General features: G+C 48.6%; 1 protein-coding gene across 1 annotated transcript in view; it reads right to left on the minus strand.

The window, feature by feature from the left end:
* The window catches only part of SRRT (serrate, RNA effector molecule), a 36,937-nt gene extending 17,092 nt beyond the window's left edge, over positions 1-19,845 (minus strand). The window contains 9 exon segments of the mRNA XM_053363228.1: positions 1,588-1,702; positions 3,127-3,228; positions 3,325-3,494; positions 6,482-6,651; positions 11,291-11,479; positions 13,775-13,921; positions 15,808-15,936; positions 17,065-17,274; positions 19,689-19,845. Coding sequence (XP_053219203.1) covers positions 1,588-1,702; positions 3,127-3,228; positions 3,325-3,494; positions 6,482-6,651; positions 11,291-11,479; positions 13,775-13,921; positions 15,808-15,936; positions 17,065-17,183 — 1,141 coding nt within the window. The 5' untranslated portion in view covers positions 17,184-17,274; positions 19,689-19,845.
* Between the last annotated feature and the right edge of the window lie 2,213 nt (positions 19,846-22,058).

The raw sequence follows: 22,058 nt of genomic DNA on the forward strand, positions 1-22,058 counted from the left end.
TGCTATACTCCTATTGATGCAGCCCAGAATTGCATTGGCTTTTTTAGCTGGCGCGTCACACTGTTGGCTCATGTCTAGTTTGTGGTCAACCAAGACTCCTAGATCCTTTTCACATGTACTGCTCTCAAGCCAGGTGTCACCCATCTTGTATTTGTGCCTCTCATTTTTTTTGCCCAAGTGCAATACTTTACATTTCTCCCTGTTAAAATTCATCTTGTTTGTTTTGGCCCAGTTCTCCAATCTGTCAAGGTCGTTTTGAAGTCTGATCCTGTCCTCTGGGGTGTTAGCCACCCCTCCCAGTTTGGTGTCATCTGCAAATTTGATCAGGATGCCCTTGAGTCCATCATCCAAGTCGTTGATAAAGATGTTGAATAAGACCGGGCCCAAGACAGAACCCTGTGGCACCCCACTAGTCACTCTTCTCCAGGATGAAGAGGAACCATTGATGAGCACCCTTTGGGTTCAGTCAGTCAGCCAGTTACAAATCCACTGAGTGGTAGCATAGTCAAGACCGCATCTTACCAGCTTCTTTACAAGAATATCATGGGGCACCTTGTCAAATGCCTTGCTGAAATCAAGGTAGGCTACATCCACCGCGTTCCCTTCATCTACCAGGCTTGTAATTCTGTCAAAAAAATTCTGGAGCAGTGGAGTGTACCAGACCCAGTCAGATGTACAACAGTAGGTCGTCTTATACACGGATAGTGCATAGTGGGTACGTGGGACTGGTTGCTCCCAGGAGCCGGAGATTGTCAGCGGCTATTGGGTGTGTTATTGGTGGCTGCAGCAAGGGCTGGTGTTGATTGGCTGTCACTGCAGCTATTTGGCGGGGGATAGGTGGGTTTTGCAACGCGTGCGAGTGGCAGCGTATGTCAGGCAGGTGAGCGATTTTTGGCAACCCCCCCTAAAAAGCTCAATAACTCTGGGCAATCCTCCCTCCATTTTCTTAATTTGGAGTCCCCCCCAAAAACCGGGAGAATCCGCGACCAGAAAGAAGAGGAACATCAAGAAGACCGGAAGAAATTTAAAGACTATTTGAATAAATATTGTAATATTAAAGACATATAACCACTTGAAAGAAACAATTAGGCCTAGGATTAAAATGGAATTAAGTTTATAAATAAGAAAATGTACGGTAAGGAAAGCTATGTAACACGAATAGGACTGTGATATGGTCTTTTGAAACACTGATATTGGAAACTGCTACATATAATTACTAAGAAATTCGGATGGAGGAGATTCGAGGAAGTCAAATGCTATGTTTATGAAGATGGATGGTACTTAATTTTAATTAATTAAGTGGTAATATGTTCTATGTATCTTTTTTCTTTTTTTCTCTCTTTTGTTTTGTTTTTATTATTGTTAATCTTTTACTTCTTTACTATGTTTATCTACTGAAAATAATAAATATTATTTGGAAGGGGGGAAAAAAGCTCAAAAACTCTGCCCCTGGGCAATCCTCCCTCCATTTTCTTAATCTGGAGTCCCCCCAAAATAGGGGTCATCTTATACACAGGGGAGTCTTATACACGGAAAAATACAGTACATCCATTTGTTGTTGTTTTTCTACTGGATCTCTCTACCCACCTTCCTTGTCCTCCTCTTCGGGGCGGCCGCCTTCTGACTCTGTGTCAGATTCAGAAACGCTGCCTTCGTCATAGCTGTCGTCTCCGCTGCGCTTCCGTTTGTGTTTGTGGCCGATCTGGGTGGGGTGGGAGAAAGGGAGCAGTCAATGCTACCCCAAAAATCTCGTTTCTGGTGCATATTATCATCATTATCTCTAAATCCTGCCTCCGCCCCCCAGGGGCGGCTTGCCACAAATTAACGCAACACGGATAAAAACGTCTTAAGAGAGACCAGTTAGGAAATATGTTTGATGTATCACAGTATTTTAATATTTTTTGGAAGCCGCCCAGAGTGGCTGGGGAAGCCCAGCCAGATGGGCGGGGTATAAATAATAAAGTATTATTATTATAAATAGTTAAACTACGAGAGACTTAAAATAAATATAAAAGGCAGGTCTATTAAAGCACAGGTGATGAGAATAGCGTGGCGTTACTTCAAAGCCCTTTCTTTAATTGAAAACAGTCAGCTTGCAAAAGGCCTGTTAGAATAAGGTATCCTCCGCTGGCTGACAAAAAGAGAACAAGGAGGGAGCCTTTGGTCTGACCCAACAATGCTCTTGTTTCCTCCCGCTTCCTTTGCACCATTTACTCCTGGAATAATACTTGGCCTTTCTTTAAAGAGGAAGGGAGGTTTGTTCCCCATCTATCTATCTATCTATCTATCTATCTATCTACTTACCTACCTACCTACCTATCTATATAAAAGGGTAAAGTCCTGGACGGTTAAGTCCAAAGGCGACTCTGGGGTTGTGGCGCTCATCTTGCTTTCAGGCCGAGGGAGCCGGCGTTTGTCCAAAGACAGCTTTCTGGGTCATGTGGCCAGGACTAAACAGCTTCTGGTGCAACGGAAATGCCGTTTTCCTTCCCACCACAGCGGTACCTATTTATCTACTTGCACTGGTGTGCTTTCGAACTGCTAGGTTGGCAGGAGCTGGGACCGAGCAATGGGAGCTCACCCCGTCACGGGGATTCGAACCGCCCACCTTCTGATCGGCAAGCCCAAGAGGCTCAGTCCAGTATACCTGAAGGAGCGTCTCCACCTCCATTGTTCTGCCCAGACACGGAGGTCCAGCGCCGAGGGCCTTCTGGCGGTTCCCTCGCTGCGAGAAGCCAAGTTACAGGAAACCAGGCAGAAGGCCTTCTCGGTGGTGGTGCCCGCCCTGTGGAACGTCCTCCCACCAGTTGTCAAAATAACTAACAAACTTTTAGAAGACATCTGAAGGCAGCCCTGTTTAGGGAAGCTTTTAATGTTTAATAGGTTATTGTATTTTAGTGTTTTGTTGGAAGCCGCCCAGAGTGACTGGGGAGACCCAGCCAGATGGGCGGGGTATTAATAATAAATTATTATATTATTATATTATTTAGACCACAGCGCCACCCGCGTCCCTCCCACCTATCTAACCTCCAGCACGGCACAGACCTGCCTCCACACACACCCTACTCCGGCAGCTCATGCACTTCCCGCCTGCCCCGTTTCAATGAAGCACAGAGAGCCCTGCACCTTTTTGGCCTCCTTGTCCGTCTCCTCTTTCTTATCAGCCCTCTTCTCCTCCTCTTCCGAGCCCTTCTTCGCCTTTTCCTCGACAGCTTCCTCGTCGCCAGCCTAGGACAGAGCAGCGAGGCCCGTCAGACACCCCTGCCCAGCTGGCAGCAGCAAGGAAGGCCCAGCCAGGATCGCACCCGCCTCCCCAGGACCTACCTTCTTGGCCTCCTCCTTCTTGTCGTCCTTCTCCGAGGCTTTGCGGTCCAGCTCCTGCAGCCGGTTCTCTTCCTTCTTCCCCGGCTCTGCCTTCTCCTGACGCTCCTCCTCTTCCTCCTGGTCCAGGATCTTCAGGTCGTGCTCAGTCCCGCCTTCCATCTTAATGACGGCTGTAGGGGGAGAGGGAGCCACCACCGTCAAGGCCCTGACAGGCTCTTAACTATGGCATGTGGAGGCAATTCTTTGGGGGGGGGGTCAGCGGGTTTGGAACTCAGCAAAAGATCTACATGGACCCAGGCTGCCCCAAACGCCGCCACCTTTCCTCACAACTATTTATAAAGATAATTAAAACCGGCAGCCTAGAAGATTAAAAATATGTCAACGCCTATGTGTCTGAAGATAGGCTGTCTCGAGTAAAATAAATAAAAATAATAATAATAATAATAATATACAGTGGTGCCTCGCAAGACGAAATTAATTCGTTCCGCAAGTTTTTTCTTCTTGCGAGTTTTTCGTCTTGCGAAGCACGGTTTCCCATAGGAATGCATTGAAAATCAATCAATGCGTTCCTATGGAAACCGCCTTCAGACCAGGTCCGGGGACAGTCTGTCCCCCGACCTCTTCTGAAGGCTGGGGGGGGACGGACAAGGGCTTTTCTTCCCACCGCCAGCCTTCAGAAGGCTGTTCTGAAGGCTGGCGGTGGGAAGAAAAGCCCTTCTCCCCACCTCCCGCCCCGCAAGCTCCGGGGACAGGAGGGGTTTGCTGCCGACCGCCAGCATTTTAAAAGCCCCCGGGACAGCGGAGGTCTTCTGAAGGCAGGCGGTGGGCGAAAGTCTTTGCTCCCCCCCGCATGCCTTCAAAAGCCGTCCGCTTCCCTGCTATCCCGGACCGCTTTTAAAATGCTGGCGGTGGGGAGCAAAGCCTTTCGGCCCCCGCTGGCCTTCCTGGACCTCTTCTGAAGGCCGGAGGGGGGCAAAAGGCTTTGTTCCCCATTGCCAGCATTTAAAAGAGGTCCCCGGAGATTTCCCTATGGGCTTTCTTCTTGCAAAGCAAGCCCATAGGGAAATTCGTCTTGCGGAATGACTCAAAAATGGAAAACTCTTTCGTCTTGCGAGTTTTTCGTTTTGCGAGGCGTTCGTCTTGCGAGGCACCACTGTATTTTATTTATACCCCGCCCTCCCCAGCCAGAGTCGGGCTCAGGGTGGCTAACACCAATAAAAAATCACAGTAAAAACATAATAGGTAAATTGAACAGAACTTTGCTTCAGGATGAGAACAGAAATCGTGCGGCGGTGGCACAGCAGCAGCAGGAGGCCCCATTAGCTAAAGTGGTGCTTCAGGTTAAGAACAGTTTCAGGTTAAGAATGGACCTCCGGAACAAATTAAGTACCTAACCCAAGGTACTATTTCTGGGTTAGCGGAGTCTGTAACCTGAAGCGTATGTAACCCGAGGTACCACTGTATGCAACCTTAGCCAGATATACAACGTCCCAGATTGCAGTTACCCATGCTCTCATGATATGTGTTCTCATCCCCCCTCCAGTTTTGACAAATAATTCTGGCAGCAGGTAAGAGACGTTGCATTAATTCCCTGTCCTCTCTTAGTGCTTATTTCCTTAACATAACCAGATAGCAAAATTAGAGGATACATGGGTAAAGCAAAGCCAGTTATTACTTCAACAGTAGGGTTCAATTTACCTGATTTTGCCTCAAGATTTCTAGCGGAGGAGAGTTTTTGCTTTGGGTGCCCAGAAGGCCATTGTATCTGTCCTCATCACAAGCCAAAGCCTCCTTCACCTCTAGGCTTGATTATTGTAACTCGCTCTATGTGGGGCTGCCCTTGAAACTGACCCAGAAACTCCAGCGGGTGCAGAATGCTGCGGTGAGACTCCTTACGGGGTCCTTACCATGGGATCACATTCATCCAGTGCTTTACCAACTGCACTGACTCCTGGTGAAGTACAGGGGCAGGTTTAAGGTGCTGGCTTTGACCTTTAAAGCCCTATGCGGCCCAGGACCCGCATACCTACGGGACCGCCTCTCCTGGTATGCCACATGGAGGACCTTAAGGTCCACAAATGACAACACCTTGGAGGTCCCAGGTCGCAAGGAGGTTAGATTGGTCTCAACTAGGGCCAGGGCCTTTTCAGCACTGGCCCTGACGTGGTGGAACGCTCTGTCCCAAGAGACCAGGGCCCTGCGGGACTTGACATCTTTCCGCAGGGCCTGCAAGACAGAGCTGTTCCACCAGGCCTTTGGTTTGGACTCAGTCTGACCCTTATGTTTCCCTCCCCTTTTATGGTCTGGATTTATCAGCTACTTTAAAATGAGGCTGCATTTTAAATTACATTTTAACCTGTATTTTAAATTGGTTTTTTTAATTCCCCTTCTCTTTCCCCCCTATTACGATTTTACTGTGATTTTTTTTATTGGTGTCAGGCACCCTGACCCCAGCTCTGGCCGGGGAGGGCGGGGTATAAATAAAATGTATTATTATTATTATTATTATTATTATTATTATTATTATTATTTTACACGAGACAGCCTATCTCCAGACACAGAGCAGATTTCTGTTCTCATCCTGAAGCAAAGTTCTTAACCTGAAGCACTATTCCTGGGTTAGCAGAGTCTGTAACCTGAAGCGTCTGTAAGCTGAGGTACCACTATATATGGCGAGAAGCAGAGAGAAACAGAGTCTTTTCGTGATCTTCTCGAGAAAGGAGGTCTGTGCTACTCAGAACTTTGAGATATTAACTTATTATGTGGATTTTTGGCACGGAAATCTGTCCGTATAAGTGTGGCTTCACTGCACTTCTGCATCGTTCCAGCTTCTGATGCTTTTCGTTACAAATAAATATTGCTTTTTTTGCTCTATAAGACTCACTTTTTCCCTCCTAAAAAGTAAGGGGAAATGTGTGTGTGTCTTATGGAGCGAATGCAGGCTGCGCAGCTATCCCAGAAGCCAGAACAGCAAGAGGGATTGCTGCTTTCGCTGCGCAGCGATCCCTCTTGCTGTTCTGGCTTCTGAGATTCAGAATATATTTTTTCCTGTTTTCCTCCTCCAAAACTAGGCGAGTCTTGTGGTCTGGTGCGTCTTATAGAGCGAAAAATACGGTATATGCAATGAGGACGATGACGATGACAACAGCAACTGTACCGGCATCCAAGACTTTGATGATGGCGTTGGCCTTGTCAATCTCCAGCTGCAAGTTCTCGAACCAGCCGTTGTCCATGAGGTAGAGGAAGACATTCAGGCGGTTCTGCAGGGCGTTGTGAGATTCCTGCTTCCTCCTGCCGGCTTCGTCCGGGTGGTATTTGGACCGGAACCTGAACGGAACCCAAATTAGCAGAAGGGCGGGGGGCGGGAAGGGGCAGGAGAAAGACACAGAAAAGGAGGGGCGGAGGGGAAGGGAAGAAATGCGTTAGCCAGGCAAAAGGGAAAGGGAAGCACGACCCTCTCGGTCGCTAATTCACACATGCAAAGCAAGGGAAGGAGGGAGGAAAGTCCAGGTGCCTTTTATTTTTGGTTTGGTTTCTGCGGAAATGGAAGTGTAGAGGGGAGGGAGGCGCCGCTTGAGGAATTTCTCGGTCGCTGGCAGGCCAGGCCAAAGCCCACCTCCGCAAAAAGGGGCGCCGCTCGCTCGCTGTCTCCCGTCACAGGGAAGGCGGGTGCGCCAGCGCCCTTGGGGTGAGATTCTTTGCAGAATGGGTGCCTTGGGGAGACTGCTTTGGTCTAAGAAAGGGCCTCCTACCCCTCGACAGCTTGGCTCGGTTCATAATCCTTTCCCCTTCTTCTTGTTGCTGCTGCTGTTGTCAAGTTTATTCCCTGCCTTCCATTATTATTATTATTATTATTATTATTATTATTATTATTATTATTATTATTTAAAGGTCCCAGAGAAAGCTTGTGGTTATCAAATCTACTTAGCCACCGCAAAGGGAAGGCAGGTCCTAAAAATGTACGCCTCAAGTGTTGAAAGCCAGGGGGAAAAGGGGCGTCTTCAGCACCCCCTGGGAGCAGCACAGTGAAATGAGTTCTGCAGCTTAGGGGCCACCACAGAGAAGGTCCTCTCCCCCAGGTCACCCCTACCCTGAGCCTCTGAGGGTGGAGGAACTGCCAAGAGGGACCTCTCCGCAGATCTTGGCACCCGAAGGGGTCTGTAGGGATGGAGGCGACCTTTCAGGTAACTTTCTAAGGCTTTAAATGCCAACACAAGCACCTTGGATTGGATTTTCATGGTCACGCCCTGAAAGCCCTGGGACTTTAGGAGTAAAACGTAGGTCATAAATTGTAATAATAATAATAACAGCAGCAGCAGCAGCAACTATTCCAGGCCCCTCCTGCCTCACTCTCAAGGCCCGCCCCATGCTAAAATGTCCCCAAACCCCAAGCCTCGCCTGCCAGGCAGGGACAGTAAGCCCTCTTTTGTCCACTGATGCTAACTATGTGTTATAAGGAAGTAGAGCCCTTTTTGAGGAAAGCCTCAGCCTGCCCCCCAGCTCAGAGTGTGGGGTGGTTTAGCTCCACGGGGGTCGCTCCTGTCAAAGAGGTCAAACCGGGGAGATTTGGGGGTCCCTGCTTGTGAGGCAGCCGTTTACTCCACTTTCGTGGAGGAGAGGGCTGTCGAAGGCTGCTGGCCACAACAGCTGCGCTCTGCCTTCACGGCTGGAGGAAGCGGTGTTTTTGAATCCCAGTTGCTGGAAACAGCAGGAAGGGAGAGTTGCTGCTTGCTGGTTTCTCATAAAGGGCACCTGAGAACAGGATGCTATGGGCCTCATCCAGCAAAGCTCTCATTACGCTCTTATGGACACTGCAGCCTCCACAGCCTGTCTACCTAGATTCCTAGGTTCTTTGGGGCATTCAGCTACTGTGAGTACAGGATGCCGTTCTCTCCCCTTTGGCCCAATCCTGCCTCGCCCTATTTGGGACACGATACGCTCTCAGGATTTGGAGATGGGGGGGGGGGAGATGTAAAAGCAGCTTCGATGGGGGGAGGCAGTTAAAAAGGGGAAGGGTGGAAATTAATACAACCAAATCCAAAACACGCCTTCTACAGTCTTTTTTTTTTTTTACCTTTTGCAAATACAAGATATGCGTTTTTAGATTTTTAATTTTTTTGCTCTCAGCTCTGATTTAAGAAGACAGAACACGTCATACATACACTGAGAGGGGTCACACTCCGAGCCTTCCAAGCGAAGAGAGTTTTCTTCGGCGGATTTTTTAAGAAAAAGCAGCACGGGCTTAACCCCAAAAGATTGGAAAATCTCTCTCTCTCTCTCTCTCGCTGGGCCGCAGGACTTCGTAAAAACAAAAACAAAAGAGACAGGAGGCTCTGGTGCCTGCGATTTCGCCCTGCTCTGCCTACATCCTGCCAACTCACATTCAGCTAGTCACTGCATTGTGCACAGTGAAGACCCTGACTGTCTGCGCTACGGAGGAAGAAAAAAAAATCGCCACCACCAGCGGAGAGAGGAAGGGGGTAAAATTGAAAAAAAAAAAGCACATTCAAGGCTCTTTGGTTTGTTTTGCTTATTTATGGATTCTCCAGGCTGAGGACGGATGGTTTTTGGAGTCTCCTGTGAGAGGTTCTTGGGAGGAGGGGAGAAAAGGCCAAGTTATTACAGTCAACAACCAATTAACAAAAATGAAAGAAGTTCAAGTCTATCAAAGGAAATTAAAATGGTCAAAAGTGAACACACACACAGAGAGAGAGACACAGCTGTGTTAGATACCCAGTTGCCCAGGGAAAAGGAACCACACACAGCCGTCTCCCTTCGCTGAGATTCCCCCATCCAGCACTGCAGCAAAGCGGCCCTCCGCTCCCCAGGCACGCAAACACCTCGGCCACGTCCATCCAGAGGCCACCGTTCGCCCCCAGCCTCCTTCCCTTGCCCTGGAGCAACCCTCGCTAACCTGGTGCCTGACCTGAAGCCTGCTCTACCCATCCTGCCACCCTGGTAAACTGATTTCGGATGGTTCAATGATAGCAGCTGCGGTCGTGCTCTGTAGAACGTCCCCATCTGATGGGCCAAGCCCCACCCTCGCCTGCCCTCAAAAGCAGAGTGTTGCACTAGAACCTGACAGAGACCAGGGTTCAAATCCTCCCATTCGGCCCTTGGGGGCCAGTCACTGCCTCTCAGCCTATCCTATCCTGCAGCGTTACAGTGGGGATTAAATGAGGCGGGAGGACCATGAACATGCCCCCTTGAGCTCTTTGGATAAATAAGTAGGATATAAATCCAACAGATAATTAACAAGATCAATACAAAGACGCTTCCCCTGACTCGTGGCTGGCAGTTTTCTTTCTCAATTTTATTTTGCGTTTGCTCAGTTTTCAAGGATTCTGCTGAAAAGCGTCTGTGTGCTTTTAACAGCAGGCGAACAAGCTGCTGGAGCTATTGAGCGGCGAACCCAAGTGAAAGAGGAACTGGGGTTTCCGAACTGGAATTCTAAAAGTATTTAGTACACAAGCAAGTCGGCTGAGAAGCAGACAGGAATTAGGAAAAAGCACAAGACATCTAAATGATGAAAAGCTGCATTTTACAAGTGAGAAGAGGGAAATGGGTGCAAAACAGCTCGTTACCATCTGGATTCAGATAATCATGGCTGTGCTCGCACACAATGCTAAACCATGGTTTGTTCGAACCACGTGACAGCAAGCCATGGTTTGTTCTCTCCAAAGCTTGCTTTACTCCCCAGTTGTGCTTGCCTTGTAGCTCGGAGAGCATCTAGGGTAGGGGTCAAGCGAGATCAGTGGGTTCAAACCTGGGGTTAGACCGTAATTGGAACAAACCATGGTTTACAAGCCAGCAACAAGCCGCAGCTTCATGTTGCGGTCTGCTGCCAGAGAACAAACCATGGTTAGCATGCTGGGCTTGGGACTTCTAACAAGCCACACACACGCTAAATGTGTGTGAACCCAGCCGGTGGTGGGGTTTATGCTTACTGATGTGAAACAGAACTAGTGGAAAACATGTTGAGGGAGCAAAGACGGTATGTAGGTGACGAAGATGGCAGGAGAACAGCAAAGACCTTCCAGAGAGGCGGGGTTTCTACACGTCTCTCAGTTCCCACCTCTCTCGTCCCTATTTACACACATTCAGTATTCCTCAACATCCCTTTTTGACCCCCTGAACCACCACATCCTTCTCAGCGGTTTCTCCCTTTCGTAGAGCACACCCGAGCGCGCCAAGTTAAAGCTTGCTGCTTCAACTAAACCAACCAACTCCAACCTGGCAACCTCTAGATGCTTCAGACAACGGGCGCAGCCGGCTCGGCTGAGAGATGATGGGAACTGTGGTCCGAAACACCTGGAAGGCACCAGGCTGGGCGAGCTGGAGCTGAATAGCCTTACTTTGCTGGGAACAGCTGGTTGATTTCATTGGATGTGTTGGTTGTAAAAGAGCTCTCTCGCTCACTAACGCTGCTCTGCTATGTGCAAACCGGAAACGTAGACTAGGGAGGGTGAATTGGCACCCGAATCTGGCAGCCCAAGGGGAAAGGGGGGCCTATTTATGGCAGGGGGGCCTCAGGAACAAGGCCAGCACCCAGAATGGATGTGTGCGTGCTTCTTCTTCTAGCCTGCCTGTGTGTGTCTGGGATGGGGCTCATATACCCCATGGAGAAAAGGTGCAAGGACTTCACAGGGATATGTGCAGAATATTCTTTCAGTTAGCTGGAGACATCGTGTCACACCACATTTTTTTAACTCACACAAGTCATTTAAAGCCCTGAGCATTCCAGCAAGGTACACCCATCGGAAGACCAAGAAGCCTTCTAACGCCTGACATATCTACCAACTGGTTACTGAATTATCTTCCGGTCTGAAGGCCTCTTATTTCGGTTGTCAGTCACGCGTAACTACAGATACACAGCCCTGATGGTACCAGACCTCTCCTTGCTCCGCCTCCCGCCTCTCCCCCGCCCCAGTCCAAGGCAAGAAGGCCCAGCCCATGAGAGACGTACCACTCTTCATCCTTGTGGGCCAGGAAGAAGTCTTGCATCTTTTGGCGCTGGAAGTCCAGCTTGTAGTCGTTGTAGCGCTTGACGGCTTCCGTCTCGTCGACGGAATCGTCCAAGGAGAGCAGGAACTCCTTGAAGTTCTTCATGACGGGAGGGGCGATGCCCAGGTCCACCTCCGCGATGTTCCCCAGCCTGGGAGGGAAGGAGAAAAAGGGAAATAAAAAGATGTGCCTTCTCGCAATTCAACGTCTCCAGCGCAAAGAGGAGACCCTTTCAAAACCACCAAAGCTCTGCAGACCCTTTTCAAGCGCAGTTGAGTTGTCAAGTGCAGGAGATGGGAGAGGTGGCTTGTCCTGGGTGGGGTCACATCCCCTCGGAATAATAATAATAATAATAATAATAATAATAATAATAATAATAATAATAAAATTTATTATTTATACCCTGCCCATCTGGCTGGGCTTCCCCAGCCACTCTGGGCGGCTTCCAAAAAAATATTCGCAGTTTGGGGCTGCTCCTGGATTTGACTTCGGCTCTGCTAACTTCCAGAATGGATTACTGCAACGCGCTCTACGTGGGGCCACCCTTGAATTCGACCGGGAAACTTCAAAGGCTCCAAAACTCGGTGGCCGGATTACTGGCTGGGATTCCATATAACCCTTGTTTTAAAGCAGCTGCATTGGTTGCCAGTTTGTTTTCGGACCAGATTCAAGGTGCTGACATTACACAGTGGTACCTTGGAACTCAAATCGGCTCCCAAACGCCACAAAACTCAGAATTGTTCTGGTTTGTGAACGTTTTTCGGAAGCCGAATGTCCGACGTGGTTTTCAATTGAGTGCAGGAAGCTTCTGCGGCCAATCAGAAGCCGCGCCTTGGTTTTTCGAACGGTTTCGGGAGTCGAACGGACTCCCGGAACGGTTTAAGTTCAAGAACCAAGGTACCACTGTAGTTTAAAGTTCTAAATGACTCTTGGTGATATTGGGGGAGGGCCTTCTCTGTGGTGGCCCCCAAGATATGGAATTCCCTCCCTGCGGAGGTTCACCTTTCACCTCTATCATACTATCATGCAGCATTCTGGAGGATGCTGAAGACGCACCTCTTTCCCCTGGTTTTTGACACTTGAGGGGCATATCTTTAAGCCCCACTTTATTTTTCCGATTGTTTTAAATTGTTTCTAACGTTTTGTTTTAAAGGTGTAACCCGCTCTGGGACCTCCAAGTGAAAAGTGGGAATTAGCTAAACGAATAGCTAGGACCGTTTTTATTTTACCAACAGGATTAATGTCAAACCCAATGTAAACATGACGTAACCAATCCAAGCCCTTCTAAATCCAACATAACTGTAATTACTTAAGAAGCCTGTGCAAGGCTTAATTAACTGTAATTATTTAATTAACTGTAATAACTTAAGAAGCCTGGGTACTTTCTACTGTTAATTACCCAGAGTGGCACTATATGAATTATAAGACCACGTGGCAACCTGGCCCTAAGCCACTTGGGGCTTTAAAGGAGCCCAGGTGGAAATTGGAAGTCAATGGAGCTGACAAAAGCTTAGTTATGTTCCCCAGCCTATGAGCATTAGGAAAAGGCCTGGCTGCTGCATTTGAAGAAACCGAAAGCTCTCAGACTATCTCCAAAGTGAGCCCCACATTGTGCACATGGCAGGGCCGTCCCTGGAAGTAACTGAAGCATGGGTGGCAGGGGCCAAGTCCGCCTTCTCCAGGGCCCATCCACAGGTGATCAAATGCTGCCTTATCATCTGATTTTTCATGCCCAGGTCTGAGCTGCAGGACAAGTGGGACGAGCCTGTTTTAGCTGTAATTCCTGCACCTCAGGGGTCTCTTTCGCCTCTGCAAAACTATTTCCATCTCAGAGCACAATTCAAAGTGTTGGTGCTGACCTTGAAAGCCCTAAACGGCCTCAAAAGCCCAGTAGACCTGAAGGAGCGTCTCCACCCCCATCGTTCTGCCCGGACGCTGAGGTCCAGCACCAAGGGCCTTCTGGTGGTTCCCTCACTGCGAGAAGCAAAGCTACAGGGAACCAGGCAGAGGGCCTTCTTGGTGGTGGCACCCGCCCTGTGGAACACCCTCCCACCAGGTGTCAAAGAGATAAACAACTACCTGGCATTCAGAAGACATCTGAAGGAAGCCCTGTTCAGGGAAGTTTTTAATGTGTGACAATGTAAGGTATTTTTAATCTTTGTTGGAAGCCACCCAGAGCGGCTGGGGAAACCAGCCAGATGGGTGGGGTACAAACAATAAAAATTATTATTATTATTATTATTATTATTATTATTATTATTATTATTATTATTATTCTACTTTGTCACACGGAAAGCAACAGGGAGGCATTTCAGTATCTGTAGGCACCTGTTCTTGGGCAGACAATTTGACCAACATCTCTCACAGTCTTCAGGCAGAGCAGCCCTCACCTGAGTGGCAAAGGCCACCTGGCTTGAATAGGCAGGATGTGCTGGGAGCAGCTTACCTGGCTTGGATAGGCAAGATGTGATGCTGCGTCACGTGCATTTCTGGGTGAGCCCAAGGTTGCGGAGGTCCGTAGGTAGGGCCGGTGGTGACGCCACTGTAAGGCATCTCGTAGCCGCTGTGGTAGGGGTCCGATGTGTGCTCATCCCTGCAGAAGTTTTTTCAGGGAGGGGGTAAAGTTAAAACCACCAAGAGGACTGGGGCAGAACCAAAGAGTTAATTGATCCCAATTTATTTTGGAGCAAGGGGATAGGTGTTAAAACCAGTTCTTCCCATACTGTTTCTGGCCGGTCCACACCCAAGTGCCATTACCTCATCCCCAGTGCGTCCTGCCTTACCCTACAAAATGCAATATTCAGAATACAGTGGTACCTTGGGTTAAGTACTTAATTCATTCCGGAGGTCCGTACTTAACCTGAAACTGTTCTTAACCTGAAGCACCACTTTAGCTAATGGGGCCTCCTGCTGCCACCGCGCCGCCGGAGCACGACTTCTGTTCTCATCCTGAAGCAAAGTTCTTAACCTGAAGCACTATTTCTGGCTTAGCGGAGTCTGAAACCTGAAGCGTATGTAACCTGAGACTGTACCAGTCTGCACAACCCACGATAATGGCACAGTGAAATTCAGATCGGTGCCCGTTAATTTCACATATATTCAAAATCTAATTCAAACAATTTAGCTTAATAAATTCAACAAACTGGATCCAGTGATACCAGCTTTTCAAACTGGGACAATCGTTTCCACCTCCAGCATCCCCCCCCAGGTTATCCTGGATAAATAAAAAGTTTTGCCTCCTTCTCCCGTATCACTAGAACTCGGGACGTTCAATAAAGCTGAACACTGGGAGAGCCAGCACTGATAAAAGAAATGCAGTGGAACTGTGGAACTCCCTCCTGCAGTCACCAACTAAGGTGGCTACTAGCCATGACTGCTAAGTTCTGCCTCCGCAGTTGGGAGGCAGCAATGCTTTTGAATTATTGTTATGTATTTATTGATACCCTGCCTTTTCCCCTGACAAGGACTCAAGGTCCTTGAGAACAGCTAATCCCAGTTGCTGGAAAGAGTTGCTCTTGTGTAGTGATCAGATGGGATTACTACGAGGAATTATAAAATATGCATCAAGCCATTGTGTCTGCAATGAAAGCATTGTGTTGACTGGGTTTGATTCACTGACAGTAATTTCTTATCAAATCCCACAAGCCTCTGCATCTCTGCCATTTTTCTCTACTGCCCATTTCTCTATGTCTGACAGGCACGTATAAGCATTCTAGGACGCAGACCAGTTGCCGGTTGCTGCACCAGGCATCCTAGGCCATAAAGTTAGTACGTTACTTTGATGTAGTTTAATCTTTAGATAGATCTTAAGGGCCAGGAAGAGAATCCACAAAGAGATGGCAAATACTGCCATCCTGCCTCTCCTGTTTATGACCTTCGGGGTTTTGCTGAATGCATTCCTCCTTTTATTCCTCTTTTATTTACTCTGAACTACATATGCATGCTCAAGTAGGAAATACTTTCTTTGTAGTTAGAAAAAATTCTTCTGATCTGACTTTGTGCCACGTGGGGTTTTTGAAATGCTCAGAGGATATCTGATTGGTTCTTACAAACACTGTGTAAAAAGTTCTTTTGTGAATAAAACGACCTGGGCCGAGGGGTGGACAGGAATTATTATTATACGCACTCCTCCCAGAGTCTTGCTGGTCAAGCCTTGTGTGTATTCTATTAATCAGAGTCCAATCCTTCCTTGCTTTGGGAACGCTACACTCTTGTGCTTAGGTCCTGCTTCTGCATTTCCCAATGGGGCATGTGGCTGACCACTGTGATAACTGGAGGCTGGATTAGATGGGACACTGGCCTGATCCAGAGGGGCTCTACTTACGTTCTTCACGCTCTGGAGGGTCACGGATTCCCCAGACCTGATCCAATATGCTGTTTCTGCTTAGCAGTTCCTCTTGGGAACCGGGAATTGAAGAGCCACGTAACGCAGAACAAGAATGGAAGAAGCAAACAATAGGAGATTGAACGGCCACCTACCAGTCTCGCCGCATCCGTTTTTGCGGGGGGCTTAGTTCGTGGCGTGGTGGGGAGAAGCGTTCCCGCCGGTTCCGGTCATAATCGCGGTATTCGCCTCTGCTGCGGCGCTCTCGGCCCCTGTCCCAGTCCCTGGATGCAAACAGCACAGAGCTGGTAAGGAGGCCAGGCATAACTGACCCCTCTCTGTGGCTGGCAGGGCAGAAATCAGCCCAGCTGGGTTTTCTACCAGCCCTCTGTGCCATGAGCTGAAGTGCCTGAGAAATATTTCAGGACCTGCTCTACCTGGATTCCACACTGCCCCCCTCAAAAACAGGGCAATCAGCAATCAACCATCACGTGTTAAGGATTCTAATATGCTTAAAACATTTTTGTTCAGGCAAGCCTACCCAGATGGGCAGAACTGCTGTTGTCACACAAAATACCTGCTCCACATTTGTACGAACTCAATCTTTTAGTGCAGCAGCACTTATGGAACTCCCTGCCTATTGATACCAGGAAGGCAGATTCATTGTACTCTTTTTGGTGCCAGCAAAAAACATTTTGTAGGGACGCAGGTGGTGCTGTGGGTTAAACCACAGAGCCTAGGACTTGCCAATCAGAAGGTCGGCAGTTCGAATCCCCGCGACGGGGTGAGCTCCCGTTGCTCGGTCCCTGCTCCTGCCAACCTAGCAGTTTGAAAGCACGTCAAAGTGCAAGTAGATAAATAGGTATCGCTCCAGCGGGAAGGTAAACGGCATTTCCGTGCGCTGCTCTGGTTCACCAGAAGCAGCTTAGTCCTGCTGGCCACATGACCCAGAAAACTGCGGACAAACGCCGGCTCCCTCGGCCAGTAAAGCCAGATGAGCGCCGCAACCCCAGAGTCGGCCACAACTGGACCTAATGGTTAGGGGTCCCTTTACCTTTACAAACATTTTTGTTTAGACAAGCAGGTGTTTAGAAAGCTGGTGCAGGTTTTAACCTGTATTTAGACTACTGTTATTTTAATTCTTATTTATAGCTTTATTTTTGTTTTTTTTGTAAACCACTTTGATGTGGTTTTTTTGTGCGGGTTTTTAAACAATCAAGCAGTGTATCATTTTAATGAAATAGACAAAACAAGAAATATAGAACTCCTTTCTATCTTATAGACCCCCCCTAAGAATGAATGGTTTTTCCTGCAGCCACAGAAAAGGCATCGGGTTTGGTCTCCCTGGGAACAGAGCAACTCTCTAAGCACATCCGCCATTGCTTCCATTCCCCAGGTGACTTGGGGTGTACCTGTCGCTCCAGTCGTCTCGCCGCCTGTCATCACGTTCTCGAGAACGGTCGTAGTCACTCCTTTCACGTCGGAATTTGTCCCTGCGCCTGCGGTCATACTCGTCATCACTATCACCCATAGTTGCAGGATGTTACTCTCCCTGGTTCTGCAGACAAGAGGCAGTTATTCTGAGGGGGTCCAGCACAGCTGTCTTCAGGGCAAAAAGACCCCTGGCAAAGGACAAGGAAAAGAAAAATAAGTGTGCCCACACCTGTTCCCAAACATTTCCGGAACCCAACCCCTTTAAAAAGCACTATTCAGAATGGCAATAAAATTCAAAGCAATAACAATTAATTGGACATTTATTCACAATCCAATTAAAGCTGTTTAATTAACTCAACAAAATTGAGGAATTCAATCCAGTGATGCCAGATTTTCAAAGACGGATAGTCATTTACATATGGTTGCGTGGCATTATAGTCAGTGAAGTTAAAAAGAAATACATTTAGAAAACTCTAGAAACGTAGAAAGATGCCTTAGATCAGTGGTTGCCAATTAGTCAAGTACTGCAGACCCCGTTTTTCAAAAGCCAAGCCATGGATCCCCTACTTTTGAAATTGTTGATATATCTATGGCAATTTTTGTTATGTGAATGGTGCCACAGACCCCCTGTATCCAAAAAAACACCAACTGGGAACCTTAGACTGAGTCAGGCTTCTGGTCTATCTAGCTCAGTATTGCCTACGACAGGCATCCCCAAACTCAGCCCTCCAGCTGTTTAGGGACTACAAGTCCCATCATCCCTAACTATCAGGACCAGTGGTCAGGGATGATGGGAATTGTAGTCCCAAAACAGCCGAGTTTGGGGGTGCCTGGCAGCTGCTTTCCAGGGTTTAAGACAGAGTGACTGCCAGCCCTACCAGGAGACGCCACTGGAGAGAGAGAATTCAAAGTTCTGCTTGTAAAGCAGATTTCCTTCTACTGTGCAATGGCCCCTTCCCCTAATAACAGCAGTCATTAAAAGGAAAACAAGCCTAGGGTCCCCAGATGCGGGGCCAGGAGTACAACCCCCCTCACCCACAGCAATCTTAATCCAACAATCAATGATGGTGGGCACTGCAGTCCACTCACATCTAGCCCACTCCACCCAGGTTGAAGAAACCCTGCTCTAGACAAACCTTCCCCAACCTGGTGCCTTCAAGAGGTTCTGGACCACACATCCCATCATCCACTGCCAGCTCAGCCCAACGACCAAGGATGGTGGGTTTTGTGGTCCACCTACGCCTTGTCCACTTTGCCCAGGTTGAAGAAACACTGTTCTAGGCCAGGGTTTTCCAAGTTTGGTTCTCCAGCTGTTTTGGGACTACAATTCCCACCATACCTGACCACTGGGCCTGGCCCAACCTAGTGCCCTCCAGTGGTCTTGGACTACAAGTCCCATCATCCACAGCCAGCTCAGCCCAATGACTAAGGATGATGGGTTTGTGGTCCACCCATGCCTAGCCCACTTCACCCAGGTTGAAGAAACACTGTTCTAGGCCAGGGTTTTCCAGATTTGGTTCTCCAGCTGTTTTGGGACTACAATTTCCATCATCCCTGACCACTGGTCCTGGCCCAACCTGGTGCCCTCCAGTGGTCTTGGACTACAAGTCCCATCATCCACAGCCAGCTCAGCCCAACGGTCAAGGACAGGCATAGGCAAACTCCGGCCCTCCAGCTGCTTTGGAACTACAATTCCCATCATCCCTAGCTAACAGGACCAGTGGTCAGAGATGATGGGAATTGTAGTTCCAAAATATATGGAGGGCCGGAGTTTTGGGCTTCCCTTTAGGGCAGGCACCCCCAAAGTTGGCTCTCCAGCTGTTTAGGGACTACAACTCCCATCATCCCTAGCTAACAGGACCAGTGGTCAGGGATGATGGGAATTGTAGTTCCAAAATATATGGAGGGTTGGAGTTTTGGGCATCCCTTTAGGGCAGGCACCCCCAAACTTGGCTCTCCAGCTGTTTAGGGACTACAACTCCCATCATCCCTAGCTAACACGACCAGTGGTCAGGGATGATGGGAATTGTAGTTCCAAAATATATGGAGGGTCGGAGTTTTGGGCTTCCCTTTAGGACAGGCATAGGCAAACTCCGGCCCTCCAGCTGCTTTGGAACTACAGTTCCCATCATCCCTAGCTAACAGGACCAGCGGTCAAGGATGATGGGAATTGTAGCTCCAAAACAGCTGGAGGGCCGGAGTTTTGGGCTTCCCTTTAGGGCAGGCATAGGCAAACTCGGCCCTCCAGATGTTTTGGAACTACAACTCCCATCATCCCTAGCTAACAGGACCAGTGGTCAGAGATGATGGGAATTGTAGTTCCAAAATATATGGAGGGCCGGAGTTTTGGGCTTCCCTTTAGGGCAGGCACCCCCAAACTTGGCTCTCCAGCTGTTTAGGGACTACAACTCCCATCATCCCTAGCTAACAGGACCAGTGGTCAGGGATGATGGGAGTTGTAGTCCCAAAGCACCTGGAGGGCCGGAGTTTGCCTATGCCTGGTCAAGGATGATGGGCGTTGTAGTCCCCGCGCCCCTGGGGAAGCACAGGCTGAAGAGAGGCGGGTTTGGGGCCTGGGCTCCCCCGAGGGGGCCTCACTCACCGACGGGGCCGCCTCCCGCCCCGGCCCGAGGAGGCAGAGCAGGGCGGAGGAAGGCCGGGCCTCTCCTCTCCTCCTTTCCCGCCTCCTTCTCTCCTCGCTCGCCCGCGCAGCCTCGCGCTCCTTCTCCTTCCCCCGCGCCGGAAGACTGGCTCCGGGTCACCAGCCACTTCCGGTTCCTCTCTGGACAGCGAATGAGGTCGCGAGGCACGGAGGTGTGACCCGGATGTGCAATGGGAGAGGAAGAGGCGGGACTTCCGGCAACTCTCCTCCCGTTAATAATAATTGGGCTTGTGTGGAGGCGGGGCGGGACTTCCGGTAACTCTCCTTCCTTTAATAATGATAATTGGGCTTGTGTGGAAAAAAAAAGGAACGACTTATTAGATGAAAGCAGCGTTCGTGGAATTCATAAGGGGGGAGAAAAGGAACCCAAAACCCCACCCAGACTAGGCAAGGGGGTGGGGTGGGGCGCTCTAGGACGCGGGCGCTCTGTGGCGCTCCGCCATGTTGGGGAGAAGAGGCGCGAAAGAGGAGATGGCTAGAGCGTCACGCGCTGCGTCTTCCGGCGAGGAGGCCGCCGGTGGCTAGAGTGTCGTCAGCGCGACCATAGAACTGGGTGAAAGGGCTAGAGTAGCATGGCAAGGGGAAAGTCCCGGCTCCCTTTCGCCCCGGTTCCCCAACCGGGCGCCCTCCAGAGACTCCACCTCCCGCCAGTGACAGCTGGGCGAGGCTGGCAGTCAGAGAGAGGATGGGAGTTGTAGTCTTAAAAGGAAATGTTCTCTTTTTTCTTTCTCCTCCTATGATGAAGCTGGATTTTAATATTTTAATGTTTTAATGTTGTATTTTAATCTTGTTTTTATTTTATTTTTTAAAAATAAATGTTTATTAAAATTTTACAAATCAAAAAGTTCATCCTTTCACATAGATCAATCCATTAGATAGAGCCCACAGAAAAACAAAAAACAAAAATACATAACAAAAAAGAAGAAGAGAAAAAAGAAAAATCCACTTTTTAAATTACAAAATTCCATGTCCCTCTGTCCTGACCTCCTCACATCTCTCTTTTTTGTGTTCCTCTTTATTCCGATCAAATTCAGCAAGTTCAAACCGTTATTCAAACCATACTTAAAATTATATTTTTCTAGTTATTATGTCCCAAATTTCCCTTATCTTGGCCCATTCCTCATCTTATATACTATGACATAATATTATTCTGTTCATAACCCCCTTCTCCTTTTCAAAATTCTTCTTTTCATTCACTTTTAACCAAATCCCACATGCCCTGTTACCTTCACTTCCCACATCATGTTAACACTCAAACATTTTGCAATATTTTTGTAAATAGTCCTTAAACTTTTTCCAGTCCTGTTCCACCAGTTCTTCTCCCTGGTCATTTAATCTTGTTTTTAAGTTATATTCATTCAACTTGTTTTTATTATTGCTTGTTAGCCGCCCTGAGCCCGGCCTTGGCTGGGTAGGGTGGGGTATAAATAAAAAATATGATGATGATGATGATGATGATGATGATGATGATGATGATGAAATGTTTCCTTTTTAGAGGGCCAGGACAGCATAGCTGTCAACTTTCCCCTTTTCTTGCGAGGAATCCTATTCAGAATAAGGGAATTTCCCTTAAAAAAAGGGAACCGTTGGCAGCTATGCAGGACAGTGAAGGCTGGACCTAGATTCTCTCCGCCTGAGCGCCCTGCCAACAACAGCCCTGCAATGTGGTCTTTGATATTTATTTTATTTTAAAAGCTCTTACGATGGAGATCCCCAATTTTTGCACCAAGTTCAGGCCGGCTGCCTCAGCCTGCATAACGGACCTGCCTCCCAGTTGTGTGTTTTTTCTAAGCCAAAAAAGATCCACACCCTTTGCCCTTTCTTATATGAATTCTTATGAATTCTGGTGCTGGAGGAGACTCTGGAGAGTCCCATGGACTGCAAGAAGATCAAACCTCTCCATTCTGAAGGAAATCAGCCCTGAGTGCTCACTGGAAGGACAGATCCTGAAGCTGAGGCTCCAAGACTTTGGCCACCTCATGAGAAGAGAACACTCCCTGGAAAAGACCCTGATGCTGGGAAAGATGGAGGGCGCAAGGAGAAGGGGACGACAGAGGACGAGATGGTGGGACAGTGTTCTCGAAGCGACCAGCATGAGTTTGACCAAACTGCGGGAGGCAGTGGAAGACAGGAGGGCCTGGCGTGCTCTGGTCCAGGGGGTCACGAAGAGGCGGACACCACTAAATGACTCAACAACAACAACATATAGGCACAGAAGCAGCTGGCCTTGCCTTGAGCACTTTGCTCTGCATTTCCAGCACTGACTGGCAACAGCTCCCCATATTTTCAGGCAGTGGGTCTTTCCTGGTC

The sequence above is a fragment of the Podarcis raffonei genome, chromosome 13 (assembly GCF_027172205.1).
Source record: "Podarcis raffonei isolate rPodRaf1 chromosome 13, rPodRaf1.pri, whole genome shotgun sequence".
NCBI lineage: Eukaryota > Metazoa > Chordata > Lepidosauria > Squamata > Lacertidae > Podarcis > Podarcis raffonei.